Source organism: Eleutherodactylus coqui, chromosome 1 (assembly GCF_035609145.1).
Source record: "Eleutherodactylus coqui strain aEleCoq1 chromosome 1, aEleCoq1.hap1, whole genome shotgun sequence".
Taxonomy (NCBI): domain Eukaryota; kingdom Metazoa; phylum Chordata; class Amphibia; order Anura; family Eleutherodactylidae; genus Eleutherodactylus; species Eleutherodactylus coqui.
Genome location: NC_089837.1, coordinates 524,133,943 through 524,154,187, shown reverse-complemented (window position 1 = coordinate 524,154,187; position 20,245 = coordinate 524,133,943). Strand labels below are relative to the sequence as shown.

General features: G+C 46.9%; 1 protein-coding gene across 1 annotated transcript in view; it reads left to right on the top strand.

Moving 5' to 3' along the window:
* The window catches only part of KLHL35 (kelch like family member 35), a 30,417-nt gene extending 16,420 nt beyond the window's left edge, over window positions 1-13,997 (top strand). Inside the window, exons 2-7 of the mRNA XM_066588296.1 lie at window positions 911-1,801; window positions 5,293-5,477; window positions 5,673-5,791; window positions 6,687-6,875; window positions 9,218-9,406; window positions 9,578-13,997. Of these exons, the coding sequence (XP_066444393.1) occupies window positions 911-1,801; window positions 5,293-5,477; window positions 5,673-5,791; window positions 6,687-6,875; window positions 9,218-9,406; window positions 9,578-9,766 (1,762 nt within the window). The 3' untranslated portion in view covers window positions 9,767-13,997. The remainder of the gene's footprint in view (window positions 1-910; window positions 1,802-5,292; window positions 5,478-5,672; window positions 5,792-6,686; window positions 6,876-9,217; window positions 9,407-9,577) is intronic.
* Window positions 13,998-20,245: the final 6,248 nt, after the last annotated feature.

Below are 20,245 nucleotides of genomic sequence, written 5' to 3'. Positions count from 1 at the left end.
GTACGGCACAGCTGATCTCACTATTTTCAGTGCCTCAGAAAGCTTTAATAAATTGTCTTTTCGCATTGTAGAGTTCTACATGTCCACATCTTATTGTCTTAGGCCTAGAAAGCATGAAAAACGTACCAGAAACGGAACAAGTGCTTCATTTTGGTATCGGACTTCTGGTACTTCGTAAATCCACCCCATTATATTTAGTAAATCGCTGAAAGTCCATGTTCTGTTATGCCATGTTTTTGCTCTATTTTTAACAGTGGCCATTAAACGTGAGATGAGCAGCGCCATTACCTGTATATGGGCCCCTGATTGTTCTGCTGTAATTAACGCTCATACACTATGCTGACGGAAGTATTGGGACGCACATAGTAGGTGATGAAATTGGATTTTCTTCATATTTTTCCATATGGTGTTGGGCCGCCTTTGGCCTCAATGACTGCAGTAACCCTCTGCGGACGCTTCCCACCAAATTCCAATAGATGAGTGGAGGTATTTGCCTCCATTCCTCCAGGAGAGCTTCAGATAGTGATGTGATGAGAAAAAATTCAGCACAAGGATCCATCTAAGCTAAGGCCAGCACTGCCCAGCCGTGTCACAAATTGATGGATGGGATTCTTACCCGACTGTAGCCAAGTCTTTTCTTCTATGGACATCTTATTGATGAGAGTCTGTATGCTCTGTGACCACTACTAATTGCTAGATAAAAGGTTTTCCAACTCCAAGTCCATGCTCAGAATGTCCTTTTTTCTGCAATGGCCTATAATATGCATGTGCGTACAGTCCATTGCAGTAAATTCGAGATTTTTTCCAACAGAGTTGGAGGTCCAAAGACCAAAAAAGAAGTCTTAAGTCTTCGGACCTGCAAATTCAGGTGTCGGTTCCTCTCTAATGATTTTCTCATTGTCTAATCCAGGGTCCAAAAAGACTTCGGTGAGGAAACGGAATATAAGACCTGCTATTTCGAAAACTCAATTCAAGAGCCAAGGACAAATAAGGTTCAAACAAGGTCATGCGGTGGGACATGTCATGCCAAGGAGATACTGCAGAACTTAAACATTTACAGACAAAGTGGAATTTTTACTGACGTGGTTCTCCTCATAGAGGATCAGAGGTTTCCTTGTCATCGAGGTGTCTTGTCTGCCAATAGTTCTTATTTCAGAGCCATGTTTGGCGGTAAACTCAAGGAGAGCAATCTCAGCGTTGTGAAAATTGAGAAAATCTCTGCCCGAATCATGGGAATCCTGCTGGACTTCATGTACGGAGGGAGTCCTAAAATAGAAGAAGACAACGTAGAGGACATCTTGCAGGCTTCGGATCTGCTCCACATCTGCAGTCTACGAGACGAGTGTGTGAAATTTCTTGACAGCCAACTAGACCCTTCCAACTGTGTTGGCATCATGAAGTTTGCAGACCTGTTCTCCATCACCTCGTTGTCTGAGAAAAGTAAGAAGCTGATGCTGGATGGATTTGAGGAAGTGTCCTGCCATGAGGAGTTCTTGGAGTTATGTAAAGAGGAATTGATTGATTATCTGTCGAATGACGACCTGGTGGTGACTAAGGAAGAAATTGTTTACGAAGCCGTCATGAGGTGGGTGAAGGAAAATAAAAAACAAGGAAGAAGAGCTCTGAAGGATCTTCTGGAACATGTGAGGTTACCCTTGATGGATCCGGCTTATTTTCTGGAGAAGGTGGAAATGGACAAGACCATCCAAGAATGTCCTGAGTGTTTTCCTCTACTTCATGAGGCTCGAAGATTCCTTATCTTGGGAAATCCACTTAATTCCCTCCGAGTGAGACCAAGAAGGTAGGAAATGACCAATTATTATATACAGATGTCATATGTTTGTCTTTCTGTGGTTATTGACTTCCATTCACTGCTTTTGATCACTTTAGTCTTTTCCGACGAATTAAATCTTCTCATGGTAAATCTTCACTGTTGCCATTTGCGGATGGAAAGTTGGGCTGAACTGATCCACTTAGTTGTCTTCTCTGCCACCCATGATCATGTAAAGCCCAGGTGCACCACATCTTCAGGTGCTACAGATTATACAACTCTGAAGGGCTGCAACAAACTTAAGGAGGCATTCCTATCAGGGACATTTATAACATATGGACTGCATATGCCACAAATGTCTGATGGGTGGGGGTTCCACTTTCAGGACTCCCACCTATGGGAGAACACAAACAATTCAGGGTGCTACCATCTCTCCACTTTGTCTCCTTGCCTCTGGAATGCCAAACAGGAGATCGGGGAACTCTATTCTCCCATGATATATGGGGGTCCCAGAGATGTCAATGTTCCCATTACTGCCAGGCCCCCAGTGCCCCCTATTAGTGCTAGCCAAACAGCCTTCCCATTATTGCCAGGCCCCCAGTGCCCCCTATTAGTGCTATCCAGACAATGCCCCCTATTGGTACTGGCCAAACAATGTTCCTATTACTGACAGCACACAGTGCCCCCTATTAGTACTATTTAGACAGTGTTCCCCTTATTAGTTCTGGCCAGGCAGTGTCACAGAACATCATTAGCATTTAAAGGGGTTGTCCCGCGGCAGCAAGTGGGTCTATACACTTCTGTATGGCCATATTAATGCACTTTGTAATGTACATTGTGCATTAATTATGAGCCATACAGAAGTTATAAAAAGTTTTTTACTTACCTGCTCCGTTGCTGGCGTCCTCGTCTCCATGGTGCCGACTAATTTTCGCCCTCCAATGGCCAAATTAGCCGCGCTTGCGCAGTCCGGGTCTTCTGCTTTTTTCTATGGAGCCTTTCGTGCAGGATGCCGGCTCCGTGTAGCTCCGCCCCGTCACGTGCCGATTCCAGCCAATCAGGAGGCTGGAATCGGCAATGGACCGCACAGAAGAGCTGCGGTCCACGGAAGAAGAGGATTCCGGCGGCCATCTTCACAGGTAATTATAGAAGTCACCGGAGCGCGGGGATTAAGGTAAGCGCTCCGGTAAGCTTTCTGTACGTCCCTGCATCGGGGTTGTCTCGCGCCGAACGGGGGGGTGGTTGAAAAAAAAAAAAACCCGTTTCGGCGCGGGACAACCCCTTTAACTGTCTCCACTCCTACACTTGAATGACCACCAGAGGGCGCTCTCATGCATCTTCCAAGACCTACACTGTTATTTATGCCCAATGCAAGAAACGGAGAATGAAGCTGATGTCTAATGACTGCACTCTGTTCTGTGAATAGGTAGGATGTGGCTGATACTGATATAGTAGTATTTTATGACACTGCATCATGTGGGCTTTGGCGGTATTATAGGTAATATATAAGGTGACCAGATTTTCCCTGGACCAAAGCAGGACAGAGGGGTGTGGTCGGGGGCGGGACTTATCACAATGTATGATTTTACCTCCGTTATTATAAAAAGTACAGGACCATTTAAAAAAAGACAGGGAGCAAATTCTGCAGCATTTCTGCATCCGAAATACAGTTAAAATCTGTACCATAGCCTCGTACCCGCAGCTGATGTCATACTATGATTTCATACTATGTGGTGCTCACCCCCCCCCCCCCTCCCCGTCCTCCTCCCGCTGTCAGCGCTGCCCGACTTCCGGGCCTGTGGTGGCCTCTCTGGACCAGCATCACCTGACCAGCGGTATCGCACCTGACCAGGCCGCTGGGAACAAGAAGCCAAGGAGCGCTGACAGTGGGAAGCCTTCGAAGGAAGTGAGCTTGAGCTATGCTGCCAAGTGCAGAGGAGCCTCAGTATTAATAGTGTCCCCTATATCACCCCCAATAGGAATAGTGACCCCTTTATCAGCCCCAGAAGTAATAGTGCCCCCACAGTGGCCTCAGTAGTAATAGTGTTCCCTATATCAGCCATAATAGTAATAGTGTCCCCTATATTGCCCCCAATAGTAATATTGATCCCTATATTAGCCCCAGTAGTAGGGGTGATCCCCACAGTAGCCCCAGTAGTAATAGTGCCCCCACAATGGCCTCAGTACTAATAGTGTCCCCTATATCGGCCCCAGTAGTAGTAGTGACCCCCAAAGTGGACTTAGCACTAATATTGTACACTATATTGGCCCCAGTAGTCATAGTGACCCCCACAGTGGCCTCAGTAGTAACAGTGACCCCCACAGTGGCCTCAGTAGTAACAGTGACCCCCACAGTAGCCCTAGTAGTAATAGTGACCCCCTCAGTGGCCTCAGTACTAATAGTCTACCCAATATTGGCCCCAGTAGTAATAGTGACCCCCATAGTGGCCTCAGTACTAATAGTGTGCCCTGTATCGGCCCCAATAGTAATAGTAAAACCCACAGTGACCTCAGTAGTAATACTGTCCCCTATGTCGGCCTCAGTAGTAATAGTGAACCCCATTGCGGCCCCAGTAGTAATAGTGTCCCCTACAGTGGCCTCAATAGTAATAGTGACCCCCACATTGGCCTCAGTAGTAATAGTGACCCCTCTATCGGTCCCAATATTAATAGTGACCCCCACAGTAGCCCCAGTAGTAACAATATACTTACCTCCTCCTCGTCTTCAAAGCGCCGCTGCTCCTCTGCTCGTCGCTACTGCAGATGAAAGTGTGTGCATCCGGACAGCTCCTGCCTTCTCCTCTCTTCCTGCGGAACCAAGGAGAGGTCAGCGGAGGAAGATCCCGGGTGCACACACTGCCGTCAGTGTGTGCATCCCGCAGAACTGCTACTGAATGATTTAGCAGCTGGGTAGCTGTGCACCTCAGCTGGTAATCACCTTCATGGTGAGCAGACATCCTGAAAGCTCCGCTTAGGGACCCTGGGGAAAGCAGGACTGTCCCGCCTAAATCAGGACGTCTGGTCACTTTACAATATATGATAGTGTTGTGCCAGCGCTTTGTGACACTGACATGTGGACACAGAAAGGTAGTGTTATGTCAGTCCATTATTTTGGGCAGTGGATGATAGTTCTGTTCAGATGCTGTATAGCGGTATTTTCTAGCCCTCTATGTTTGTATCACACAGGAACATTGTGGTGGACCCTGCAGTCCTCTTGTTTACAAATGGCTACCGCTGCAGCAGTCCTGCACCGTTCTGGAGCAAATCATTGCACTGCTATGTCGGCACTGTACAGTATGGCGCTATTATTTTATATAGTTTTACATATACACCCCGGTCCTTCAATATAAGCGCAACTATTAAACAATGGCCGTAAGCCTCAGTGCCCAGAGTAGCGGTAAGAAGAGTGACGACGATTCTTTGAGACTGCGCTTTCCTTCCGTTATTCTTACCTTAAGACTCTTGTTTGCTTTCTTCTCAATTACTTTAGTGGATTTACGTCTCGCTGCAATTCATTGCAGGTTCATGAATTTATCGGAAGCCATCGTTATCATTGGCGGTTGTGATAAAAAGGGTCTCTTAAAGCTGCCCTTTACCGAATGTTACCATCCAAAGAGCCGGCAGTGGATGACGCTCGCCAGTATGCCCGGTTACACCAAGTCTGAGTTTGCGGCTGCTACGCTGAAGAATAATATCTATATCTCAGGTAATGTATCCGTGTAGGATGTAGAATCACCGCAGCCATCATTACAAGGGTCTACAGATGTGCGGGACCCTCGCAGTACAGAATACACATTGATACATTTCCCCAGCCATGATGCATAGCAGTGCTGCCCCCAGTCTTTCCCTTGGAGACTCTTGTAACATTTCTCTTGCCTTGTATATGTCATGGATTCCTCAGGCGGTCACATTAACAGCACTGACGTCTGGATGTTCAACACTCAGCTGAATTCCTGGATTAAGGTCGCTCCGCTCAACAAGGGTCGCTGGAGACATAAGATGTCGGTCCTTAATGGAGAGGTATGAAAGTTGGTGCCTTATTGTGACTCCCCCTTAGCCGCTCTTTCTGTACACTTCGGAGGTCGACTTCAAAAGTATCACATTAAAAAAATTCTGTAGCCCTGAAACCCCGAATCTGACCTGACCAAGTCCAGTTTTTTTTAACCCCTTCCACTTTTTTGGTGGGGGTTGTTTTCATTTTCTTTAAAAAAAAAAGGATGATCTTTTTTTTATTTTTCTGGTGGTGTACCCATATTTTTATTTTTTGTATTAGTTAGAAGATCTTTATTCGTATTTTTTTAATCCTCGTAGGCCTTAATGCTTAAACAGTATACTGCAATAGTATGGTATTGCAGTATACTGTATTCTGACATGCATCCTATTATGATGTGTCACAGCCCACAGGCATGTCCTAATAGGCAAACATTCATGGCAGCTCTTGGTGCCTTCAGCTGGTCCTAGGCTGCCATGACACCTGAATGTCACCCTGTAATCTCATCACACAGGGAATGATCAGGTCATTTAAATGCCATTCTGTGTGATCTCCGATCACAGCTGTTGTCGGCAGGCGTGGGCTTTCAAAGACAGCTGACACCCACCGTGTCTGAAGCGCTGCCTGGAACTCTCTACATGTCCTGTACATGTATGGCACATGTTGGGAAGGGGTTAATGATGTCTTCAAAAGTGAATTGGAAAAGAGGGTGTTAACATGAGATGAGATTGGCTGTGTGGGTTTCACAGGTGCTTTGCCCATTAAATAAAGGCACACAAAGCCTGGCTATTAACAGATGTGTTCTTCTCCAGAAAGACTGGTTAGTGTGAAATCCAGGTATTTCCAAAGGGTTCACTTACATTTTCTTGCAGCTGCATGTAAATATAAATGCTGAAATTTGTAAAGAGAGACTCTGTTCTTCAGATCTACGCTGTTGGTGGGTTTGATGGTCTGAAGAGGATGTCTACGGTGGAGCGGTACAACGCCTTCACTAACACCTGGTCTCCTGTAACCCCCATGTTGGAAGCGGTGAGCTCGGCGGCGGTGGTCTCCTGTATGAACAAGCTGTATGTCATTGGTGGAGCGGTGGAAGATTACGGGAACACGGATAAGGTATGATGGCGGTTATACCGGTCTCAGCTTTTTACAGTTTCCCACATTTAGAGGATTTCACACGCCGTATTCTGCTATGGAGTATTTTGTGCGGAATCCACCTCTAAAACCGCAGCAGAAATCCAGTTATTTGTGCAAAAATGGCATGCAGAAGAGCCGTGGATCTCTGCTGCGGTTTTACAAGTAGATTCCTTGGTGGCCCTTATGGGTGTGTTCAAACGGCGAAATTCACCATGAAAAAGATCTTAAGTGACTCCGCCTCTAAAGTCTATGTCAAAATACCCGTCTTTGTGATGTGGATTTTCGCACGGATCTGCATGAGGAATTTACCCTGTCATCGGCCGAAACACTAATGCAGAGAATCACTTTCCACGTGTTTCTGCATCAAGAAGTGGCATCACAAACGCATCACAACACAATTTGCAGCAACTGAATTGGAATTGGAATTCACATGGATTTTTTCCACAGTGAATCTTGCGGTGTGAAGAGGGCTGCAGTGATCTCCTAGTCACAGAATGGTAGAGTTGGAAGGGACCTCCAGGGTCATCGGGTCCAACCCCCTGCAGGATCACTAAATTATTCCAGAGAACGCCCCCCCTTCCCCACCTCCCATGGCAACCTGTTCCACTCACTGATCCCCCGCACTGTCTAATACCTAATCTGTGTCTCCTCCCTTTCAGTTTCATCCCATTGCTTCTGGTCTTTCCTTGTGCAGATGAGAATGTAATGTTATCATAGTATCATAGAATGGTAGAGTTGGAAGGGACCTCCAGGGTCATCAGGTCCGACCCCCTGCTCAGTGCAGGATCACTAAATCATCCCAGACAGATATCTGTCTGGCCACTGAAGACTCCCATTGAAAGAGAACTCCCCACCTCCCGTGGTAACCTGTTCCACTCATTGATCCCCATCACTGTCTAATATCTAATCTGCGTCTCCTCCCTTTCAGTTTCATCCCATTGCTTCTAGTCTTTCCTTGTACAAATGAGAATAGGGCTGATCCCTCTGCACTGTGACAGCCCTTCAGATATTTGTAGACAGCTATTAAGTCTCCTCTCAGCCTTCTCTTCTGCTAAACATTCCCAGATCCTTTAACCGTTCCTCATAGGACATGATTTGCAGACCGCTTACCATCTTGGTAACTCTTCTCTGAACTTGCTCCAGTTTGTCTATGTCCTTTTTAAAGTGGGGTGCCCAGAACCGGACACAGTATTCCAGATGAGGTCTGACTAAGGAAGAGTAGAGGGGGATAATGACCTCATGTGATCTAGACTCTATGCTTCTCCTAATACATCCCAGAATTGTGTTTGCCTTTTTGGCTGCTGCATCACACTGTTGACTCATGTTCAGTCTATGATCTATTAGTATACCCAAGTCTTTCTCACATGTGCTGCTTAAAGGCCCAATTCCTCCCATTCTGTATGTGATTTCTTCATTTTTCTTGCCCAGATGTAGGACTTTGCATTTCTCCTTGTTAAATACCATTCTTTTAGTCGCCGCCTACTGTTCATGCTTTTCCAGATCTGGCTTGAAAAGGGGGTGTTTTACCTGCAGTTGCAGTGGCCAACACAATTTTCGGACTACCTCATACCCAGCAGTCCATTAGTATTGTTAGCTTACTAATACACTATGCTTGCTCTATGATTGGCCAGGGCTGCTCACAAGTTCAGCACTGGCCAACCAGAAAGAAGTACAGAGTGTACATTAGGTAGTTAGATGGCTGAAAACGTGATCCGTAAATAGCCAATTGGAGGGCTGGCAGAGAAGAACAACTGCAGGTAATACACTTCCCCCCCGGTCCCAGAACACAATATTGACTGGAGGGTCACTTTAAGAAGTAGGTTCTCTGCTTCAAGAATGATCAGGTAGACACGTGGTTCACGCCATATTCTCCAACGAGATAAAGGCCTCATGGGAAATATGGCGCCTGACAATCACATGCCATGTCCAGTGTCTGTGCCTATAGAGGCTGCAGGGGTAGAAAATGAAACCGAGACGCAAACCTCAGAGCCAAATGACCTACTGACCGAGATAAAGAACAGGATTTACCGAAAGGTGATGCAATAGCCCTTTGCATTGTGATGTCATCATACAATTTGGCAGCATGTGATGTCATCGTGGATAGGTTGAGGGGCCAGGTCATCGCTCCTAGTGAGTTCCCACCCACAATTTCCATAGGTCCAAAATTCTGTGCTACTTAATTTAGTTTTTTATATACCGTTCAGAACTCCAAATGTCCTTCATCAGCATCGGTAGCAGGAGCTGCTCTAAAGCTCCCCTAGTGGTAGCCACAGGTAGTTACAATTTTATGATCTCAAATCCTCCTTGATGACCTCTTCCAGGTGCAGTGCTACGATCCAGAAGCTGACACATGGACATATAAGACGCCGTCGCCCTTCTCCCAGAGATGCATTAATGCGGTGGAGCTGGACGGACTCGTGTACGTGGTTGGCGGTCTGCTGAGCACAATCTTCTGTTACAACCCAAAGACGGATGCATGGAGCGAAGTGGCATCTCTGCCCGCAGCTCTGGTGAGTCGCAGCACTTTCATTTTGGATTGTTGCCTATTATAAAATCACTGAGCTGCAGCTAGCCTGCTTGTTGACGGTTTCCACTCTTTCTAAGTTCTGATCATTTATGACTGTCTCCCCACATGTTCCCTCCTCCACATTCTAGTCTCACCATCTGATTGTCTTATACAGGAGAGCTGCGGCGTGACGGTTTGCGGAGGTAAAATGTACATATTGGGCGGAAGAGATGAAAATGGCGAAGGAACGGAAAACACATTTGTGTTTGAACCCAAAACTGGGAAGGTTGAAGCGGAGCCCCCACTGCTGCGCTGCACCAGCTATCACGGCTGCGTCACCATCCTGCACCGGCCGGCGGTCTGAGGACTCCGGGATTCTGGAGAACCTAAAACTTTTGGGACCAAGAACTTTGTTTACTTTTTGTAATTTTTGGAAACTGTGAAGATATTTTGGTACTGCAGCCTGTAGATGGTGTTACGTAGTGTCCCGTACCTCGTCGTAGTGTCAAGATGTGAAGGGTCACCACTGTGGGGACATTCTAGTTCGTGTCCTACTTCATAGCTACAGAGCATGGGCAGTTTTTGAATTGAATGCCTCCTATTGGCAGTGCCAGTCAGTGGGTCACCTTTTTAATGCAGCCTACGCAGTCAATGCCATCGATATAGTGCCAACCAAAGAATGGCCTCAGAAGCTGTGTCAGATGCCCACATAAGGACTGGCAGCTATAGACTGCCACCATAAACCTCTTAAACAGTGCCAAAGGGCCTTAATGGACAATGCCGGAGTAGTTGCTCAGACAGTTCCAGAGGGCCCCTATTACACTGCCAGCCTGAGTGCCCTCGAAAATAGTGCCAATATGTCCCTATTTACAGTGCCAGCCAGAGTGCCTCCATAAACAATGCCAAACTTTGTCCCTAAACATTGCCAGCATTGAGTGCCAACAAAAATAGTACCAGAGGGACCACCTAGACAGCGGTGGAGGGACCCCAATGTCAGAGTAGTCCCACACAGAGTATCAGAGGGCTGTGTTTATAGAACTAGCCAAAGAGGGTCCCATTAACAGAGTGCAGCTATAGGCAGTACTGACTAGACAGTACCCTAACAAACAGTGCCAAGGTGCCCGCATTCCTAATGCCAGAGAGCCACTAGCCAGAGATTGCCCCTATCAACTGTGCCAAAGTTCCCCCTGAAAAATTGCCAGCTATTGAGTGCCACATAAATAGTGCCAGAGTGACTACTTAAGTCGTGCCAGAGGGCCTCATTTATACAACCAGTCAGAGAGGGCATATAGGTAGTACTGGCTGGAGAATGTCGCAGCAAGCAATGCCAGAGTGCCCCCATTCCTAAACCAGAGAACCACTAGCCAGACAGCGGCCCCCCTCAAAGCTCCCCCTGAAAAAATGCACTGATCGTGTATGAAAACTCCTGTTATAGTGCCAACTAGAGAGTGTGCCCATCGACAATGCCAGGGTGCCCCGATAGAGAGTACTGGTAAAGAGTCTCCCAACAGTACCAGAGTGCCCATTATTAGTGCCTGAGTGCTGGAGCGCCGCTGTTCTACTGTTATATAATAAGTTCCATAAAGTTCTAATAGACTTTGTATTTCAAGTCTCTGCTTGCTGTCAGTGAATGAGAACATATCTACATCTTTGCTACAAGTGAATCCAGTCTAAATAATCATCTGTGATGTTATTGTCTAGTTACACCAGAGCATTGTCTGCACTGATACAATTGTATCCACCTCTCAGCTGAGAGCAGGACTAGCTATATACAATGTATCAGTCTGCAGTCCAGGCTGTAGAGCTCACAGAGCATTGCCTGTACTGATACAATTGTATCCACCACTCAGCTGAGAGCAGGACTGGCTGTATACAATGTATCAGTCTGCAGTCCAGGCTGTAGAGCTCACAGAGCATTGTCTGCACTGATACAATTGTATCCACCACTCAGCTGAGAGCAGGACTGGCTATATACAATGCATCAGTCTGCAGTCCGCAGTCTGGGCTGTTGAGCTCACAGAGCATTGTCTGCACTGATACAATTGTATCCACCTCTCAGCTGAGAGCAGGACTGGCTATATACAATGTATCAGTCTGCAGTCCAGGCTGTAGAGCTCACAGAGCATTGTCTGCATTGATACAATTGTATCCACCTCTCAGCTGACAGCAGGACTAGCTGTGTACAATGTGTCAGTCTGCAGTCCAGGCTGTAGAGCTCACAGAGCATTGTCTGCACTGATACAATTGTATCCATTTCTCAGCTGACAGCAGGACTGGTTGTGTACAATATATCAGTCTGGAGTTGGGGCTGTTGAGCTCACAGAGCATTGTCTGCATTGATACAATTGTATCCACCTCTCAGCTGACAGCAGGACTAGCTGTGTACAATGTGTCAGTCTGGAGTCCAGGCTGTGGAGCTCACAGAGCATTGTCTACACTGGATACAATTGTATCCACTTCTCAGCTGACAGCAGGACTGGTTGTGTACAATATATCAGTCTGGAGTCGGGGCTGTTGAGCTCACAGAGCATTGTCTGCACTGATACAATTGTATCCACCTCTCAGCTGACAGCAGGACTAGCTGTGTACAATGTATCAGTCTGGAGTCGGGGCTGTTGAGCTCACAGAGCATTGCCTGTACTGATACAATTGTATCCACTTCTCAGCTGACAGCAGGACTGGCTATATACAATGTATCAGTCTGGAGTCCAGGATATCTCACACGGCTGTAAGCATAGAACAGTGCGGGGGTCATGCAGTGTTTTACAGCTCTGGAGCCGGCGGTGACCTGGTGTGCTGCCACATATGGTGGCGAAGTTGTACTGCGCATAACATCATATCTGACGCAGTCCACTGTTTGTAACGTCGCTTATGTTTCCTGTGCCGTCCCAGAGAACAATGGGCTCTATCGCACGTAGATACATGACAAAATAGAAGATGCAGCGTTCTTTTTTTGCGCTTGCGTATCACGCTATTCCGATGTGCTAATGTGAGCGAAACTGCATAAGGTGATGTAATTGATTGCCTGTGAGTTACTGTGTATCACACGGGCATATAGCACCTGCGTAATATGCGGTAATCATACGCCCGTGTGAGCCGGCCTTGTAGAGCGTTGTCTACAATGGATACAATTGTGTCAAACCCAGAGCTATATGAAGAAGACTCAGGCCGCCTGCACACGGGCGTTGTGCTGTACCGCCGCCGGGGCCGCCGCAAGAGAACACGTAAAAGTCACCGCGATTTTCCATGATGAACCCCTCATAATGATGGGTAAGTCGCGGCACGCCACATTTTGTTAGACGTGAGCGGAAAATCGCGATGGGTTTCCCGCTCGTATACATCAGGCTGCGCTTACCATAGTTATCCTATGGAGAGCGTTTCAAGCGTGATCGCCGCGGATCATGCTATGAACTATCGCCCGTGGGTAGTCAGCCTCAGGCCGCCTGCACACGGACAGTACGCAAAGAATAGAGTCCATTGTCATCAGTGGCTCATTCACATTTCCGTTTTTACGTGCGCATACAGAAAAAGAGAACGCGCTCTTATTTTCTTGCACATTTGCGCACCAGAGGTTCTCATAGAAGCCTATGGGAAATGTGTAAATGTGCGCAATACGCAGGGGGATACGTGAAACACTGTACGACTGCGGGAAAAAGGATTTATAACTCATTGGGCTAAATAGCCATTTAAATCGGGGCGTGTTTGTCTGAGTACGCCCTGCGAGCGCAAAACGTTCAGTAACATACGCAGATGTGTGCGCAAAAAATCCTTGTACATAGTGCAAATATGTTGGGCTGAGGTGTGCAGAAAGCGCATACGTTTGTGTGAAGGAGCCCTAAGCCTATAGAGGAACAATAATAGTTCTATTCACTGACAGCAAGCAGAGATGTTATTAATGACAGGAGATAAGCCTGCGTCAGAGCTGCAGCTTACCTCCCCAAATGAGTGGTCAACCGGGGAAGGTGGGGGCGGGGGGGATATGGGGGAGCCGTCAGATGAATGATTGTTTGGCCAACAGTTTACATTCCTGGACAGAATATGGGGGAGGGGCTTATACTGTGCCTGGCATCCATCTGGAAAGGACTCATGATTGGCCGGCCAGCCCTTCAGGTGTCATCAGGGGCCCCTTTATGGAGGGTGATGTATGGAGGACCTGTATAAGCGGCAGGCTCTGTAAGGTAACGGCAGACGATGACATTTCTGTTTATTTTCTATGTTCTCACTTTTGTATGATGATATTTTTCACATTTCTGTACTGTTTGATACCCCCCCCCCCCCCCCCCGTCCGGATGTCACATGATGTAGTGTTTGTGTCCAGGGCCCTTGTGCCAAATGTGCGCCCTGCCGCGGCGGGACTGTGCAGCGTGCCAGTGGTCAGAGTAGAGGAGGCGTCGGGTATCAGACGCGCCCAGAACCATCAGGAGGGGCGCCTCCACCCCAGGATCAGCTCACAGGGGCGCCATATCCGGCTGACTCCGCGGCTCTCCTAGTTGTATTATGTCCGTCCCCCGCGGTGCCGTTATTATACGGATTCTACGCGGTTTATGTGGATTTTATGTGTTTTGTGACCTTGTAATAAATTTAGAGAAAAAATACATTTACATCTTATTTACTTATGTGCAACTACAATGGGGCTCCCCAAGGCGGTATCACACAGAGTAGGATTAGATACACCGCCTCACCCTACAGTATCACACATAGTAGGATTACATACACCGCTTCACCTACAGTATCACACATAGTAGGATTAGATACACCGCTTCACCCTACAGTATCACACAGAGTAGGATTAGATACACCGCCTCACCCTACAGTATCACACTAAGTAGGATTAGATACATCACCTCCTCCTACAGTATCACACATAGTAGGATTAAATACACCGCTTCACCCTACAGTATCACACAAAGTAGGATTAGATACATCACCTCCTCCTACAGTATCACACATAGCAGGATTAGATACACCGCCTCCTCCTACAGTATCACACAAAGTAGGATTAGATACACCACCTCACCCTACAGTATCACACAAAGTAGGATTAGATACACCGCCTCCTCCTACAGTATCACACATAGTAGGATTAAATACACCGCTTCACCCTACAGTATCACACAAAGTAGGATTAGATACATCACCTCCTCCTACAGTATCACACATAGCAGGATTAGATACACCGCCTCCTCCTACAGTATCACACATAGTAGGATTAAATACACCGCTTCACCCTACAGTATCACACAAAGTAGGATTAGATACATCACCTCCTCCTACAGTATCACACATAGCAGGATTAGATACACCGCCTCCTCCTACAGTATCACACAAAGTAGGATTAGATACATCACCTCCTACAGTATCACACATAGTAGGATTAAATACACCGCTTCACCCTACAGTATCACACAAAGTAGGATTAGATACACCGCCTCCTCCTACAGTATCACACATAGTAGGATTAGATACACCGCTTCACCCTACAGTATCACACAAAGTAGGATTAGATACACCGCCTCCTCCTACAGTATCACACATAGCAGGATTAGATACACCGCCTCCTCCTACAGTATCACACATATTAGGATTAGATACACCTCTTCACCCTACAGTATCACACAAAGTAGGATTAGATACACCGCTTCACCCTACAGTATCACACATAGTAGGATTAGATACACCGCTTCACCCTACAGTATCACACATAGTAGGATTAGATACACCGCCTCCTCCTACAGTATCACACATAGTAGGATTAGATACAACGCCTCACCCTACAGTATCAGAGTATAGGATTAGATACACCGCCTCCTCCTACAGTATCACACATAGTAGGATTAGATACACCGCTCCACCCTACAGTATCACACATAGTAGGATTAGATACACCACCTCACCCTACAGTATCACACATAGTAGGATTAGATACACCGCTTCACCCTACAGTATCAGAGTATAGGATTAGATACACCGCTTCACCCTACAGTATCACACATAGTAAGGTTAGATACACCGCTTCACCCTACAGTATCACACATAGTAGGGTTAGATACACCGCTTCACACTACAGTATCACACATAGTAGGATTAGATACACCGCGTCACCCTACAGTATCACACATAGTAGGATTAGATACACCGCCTCACCCTACAGTATCAGAGTATAGGATTAGATACACCGCTTTACCCTACAGTATCACACATAGTAGGATTAGATACACCGCTTCACCCTACAGTATCACACATAGTAGGATTAGATACACCACCTCACCCTACAGTATCACACATAGTAGGATTAGATACACCGCTTCACACTACAGTATCACACATAGTAGGATTAGATACACCGCTTCATCCTACAGTATCACACATAGTAGGATTAGATACACCGCTCCACCCTACAGTATCACACATAGTAGGATTAGATACACCGCTTCACCCTACAGTATCAGAGTATAGGATTAGATACACCGCTTCACCCTACAGTATCACACATAGTAAGGTTAGATACACCGCTTCACCCTACAGTATCACACATAGTAGGATTAGATAAACCGCTTCACACTACAGTATCACACATAGTAGGATTAGATACACCGCGTCACCCTACAGTATCACACATAGTAGGATTACATACACCGCTTCACCCTACAGTATCACACAAAGTAGGATTAGATACACCGCCTCCTCCTACAGTATCACACATAGCAGGATTAGATACACCGCCTCCTCCTACAGTATCACACATAGTAGGATTAGATACACCTCTTCACCCTACAGTATCACCCAAAGTAGGATTAGATACACCGCTTCACCCTACAGTATCACACATAGTAGGATTAGATACACCGCTTCACCCTACAGTATCACACATAGTAGGATTAGATACACCGCCTCCTCCTACAGTATCACACATAGTAGGATTAGATACAACGCCTCACCCTACAGTATCACACAAAGTAGGATTAGATACACCGCCTCACCCTACAGTATCAGAGTATAGGATTAGATACACCGCCTCCTCCTACAGTATCACACATAGTAGGATTAGATACACCGCTCCACCCTACAGTATCACACATAGTAGGATTAGATACACCGCTCCATCCTACAGTATCACACATAGTAGGATTAGATACACCGCTTCACCCTACAGTATCAGAGTATAGGATTAGATACACCGCTTCACCCTACAGTATCACACATAGTAAGGTTAGATACACCGCTTCACCCTACAGTATCACACATAGTACGGTTAGATACACCGCTTCACACTACAGTATCACACATAGTAGGATTAGATACACCGCGTCACCCTACAGTATCACACATAGTAGGATTAGATACACCACTTTACCCTACAGTATCACACATAGTAGGATTAGATACACCGCTTCACCATACAGTATCACACATAGTAGGATTAGATACACCACCTCACCCTACAGTATCACACATAGTAGGATTAGATACACCGCTTCATCCTACAGTATCACACATAGTAGGATTAGATACACCGCTCCACCCTACAGTATCACACATAGTAGGATTAGATACACCGCTTCACCCTACAGTATCAGAGTATAGGATTAGATACACCGCTTCACCCTACAGTATCAGAGTATAGGATTAGATACACCACTTCACCCTACAGTATCACACATAGTAGGATTAGATACACCGCCTCACCCTACAGTATCAGAGTATAGGATTAGATACACCACTTCACCCTACAGTATCACACATAGTAGGGTTAGATACACCGCTTCACACTACAGTATCACACATAGTAGGATTAGATACACCGCGTCACCCTACAGTATCACACATAGTAGGATTAGATACACCGCCTCACCCTACAGTATCAGAGTATAGGATTAGATACACCGCTTTACCCTACAGTATCACACATAGTAGGATTAGATACACCGCTTCACCCTACAGTATCACACATAGTAGGATTAGATACACCGCCTCACCCTACAGTATCACACATAGTAGGATTAGATACACCGCCTCACCCTACAGTATCACACATAGTAGGATTAGATACACCGCCTCCTCCTACAGTATCACACATAGTGGGATTAGATACACCGCCTCACCCTACAGTATCACACATAGTAGGATTAGATACACCGCCTCACCCTACAGTATCACACATAGTAGGATTAGATACACCGCCTCACCCTACAGTATCACACATAGTAGGATTAGATACACCGCCTCACCCTACAGTATCACACATAGTAGGATTAGATACACCGCCTCCTCCTACAGTATCACACATAGTGGGATTAGATACACCGCCTCACCCTACAGTATCACACATAGTAGGATTAGATACACCGCCTCACCCTACAGTATCACACATAGTAGGATTAGATACACCGCCTCACCCTACAGTATCACACATAGTAGGATTAGATACACCGCCTCACCCTACAGTATCACACATAGTAGGATTAGATACACCGCCTCCTCCTACAGTATCACACATAGTGGGATTAGATACACCGCCTCACCCTACAGTATCACACATAGTAGGATTAGATACACCGCCTCACCCTACAGTATCACACATAGTAGGATTAGATACACCGCCTCACCCTACAGTATCACACATAGTAGGATTAGATACACCGCCTCCTCCTACAGTATCACACATAGTAGGATTAGATACACCACTTCACCCTACAGTATCAGAGTATAGGATTAGATACACCGCTTCACCCTACAGTATCACACATAGTAGGATTAGATACACCGCCTCCTCCTACAGTATCTCACATTATGGGATTTGCAGTGGATACAAAATCGTACAATAAAAAAGGAGAACCGTTCAGCCCTTCCCAATATATCTCTGCAGCTCGGCCGCTGGGACGTTGGTGGATCGGCCAATGGGATGTGACCACATGATATACTGTATATACCAGGAAGCTGCATTATTTGATGGGGTTTGTGTTTTCTGTCATTTGGGATATTTCTGATAATGTTTTTAGTGGCGCCACTTCTTGGTTTACGGACACGCGATCCCGTCTAACGATTGTCAGTGATGTCCGATCACCATGGCTGCAGCTGTCCCCACCATCGCAGATCGGATTAGATACATGGCGGTACGCGGATCGTGGCTGCTTACTGGTTAGATGTAACCGGTTCCCCTTGGGCTACAACCGCTGTCTTACCGAGCGCTGAGGGCCCTTTTACACGGCCGATGATCGTTCCGTGCCTCAATGCGAACAACCCACAGCGTTTAACCATACGCTCTGCAGGCCGAGACCGCTTGTGGCGTGCGCAATGCGTATCACACGGACATTTGCAGTGTGCCTTAACTCCCTGCTCCGGTTTAGCACTTCTTCAGATGACGTGATTTAGTTGCGTTCTGCGCCGGTGATAGTCAGGCAGGTCGCCCCCGTATTCGTCTCTCTGGGTGTCGGATGATATAATCACCGCCTCCCTTTTCCCGTCTTTAGCGGTTTGTCGTACAATTCTTGTACCGACTTTGTGTTATTTTTCACATTCCGCCCGTCACGCAGATTGTACCGCCATGCAGCCGCAGACATCTGATTACTCTTAGGCTGCTTCACCCGCATGTCTCGGCTGCTGGGGGTTAATCTGCATGCACCAAAGAACAACCTGCTTGACCACAAATACATCGGCACTACGTCCTGCTGATGTTGTGTCTTTATACTCCACGCGTTTCCTGCGTATTCGCGGCGCATTTGACAAGCCCATTGATTTCAGAAAATAGTGCAAGTTGCATATTTTTTCATGCGCTCATAAACTATGGCGCGGACGAACCTATTTACATCAATGCACTTTATTCACCGCGTATTGTGCGTGCGAATGTTACGGGCGCAAATATGACCATGCGAATCCAGCCTTATTGCGTTACTCCAGCAGGAAGCATGGTTGTATATTCTCCCTTTCGTCCTTGTCTGCTCCCGCCGGCCGCCTCCTCACTTCTTGGTCACATTTTCTCCTAAGTTTTGTATTTCCTCATTTTTTTAGACATTTTTAACCCCTCTGTGTCTGCAGCCTTTTGACAATTTTTGTACTTAATCGTCCTTCTACCACTTTCTGTAGTTCTACTTTGGAGCGCTGCTCCTCTGTGCTGCGCTGCTCCTCTGTGCTGCGCTGCTCCTCTGTGCTGCGCTGCTCCTCTGTGCTGGGCTGCTCCTCTGTGCTGCTCCTCTGTGCTGTGCTGCTCCCCTGTGCTGCTCCTCTGTGCTGCGCTGCTCCCCTGTGCTGCTCCCCTGTGCTGCGCTGCTCCCCTGTGCTGCGCTGCTCCCCTGTGCTGCTCCTCTGTGTTGCGCTGCTCCTCTGTGCTGCGCTGCTCCTCTGTGCTGCGCTGCTCCTCTGTGCTGCGCTGCTCCTCTGTGCTGCGCTGCTCCTCTGTGTTGCGCTGCTCCTCTGTGCTGCGCTGCTCCTCTGTGCTGCTCCTCTGTGCTGCTCCTCTGTGTTGCGCTGCTCCTCTGTGCTGCGCTGCTCGTCTGTGTTGCGCTGCTCCTCTGTGCTGCGCTGCTCCTCTGTGCTGCGCTGCTCCTCTGTGTTGCGCTGCTCCTCTGTGCTGCGCTGCTGTATCTTCCACCATAGACATTGATGTAAGCGGCATGCGACGGTGACTTACCTGTGATTAGACTGGCTTTTATCTCCTTAACGGGGTTCGGGGTTTGTTTGAAGGGGATCGGGGGTCACTTTTCCCAGATTTATTAAAGAAAGCACATTTGCTATCGCTGCGTCCATAAATGTCCGATCAATCAAAGTAACACATTATTTATCCCACAAGGTGAAAGTCGTCAGAAAAAAAAATACAATGTCACAATTGCGCTTTTTTGGTCACCCT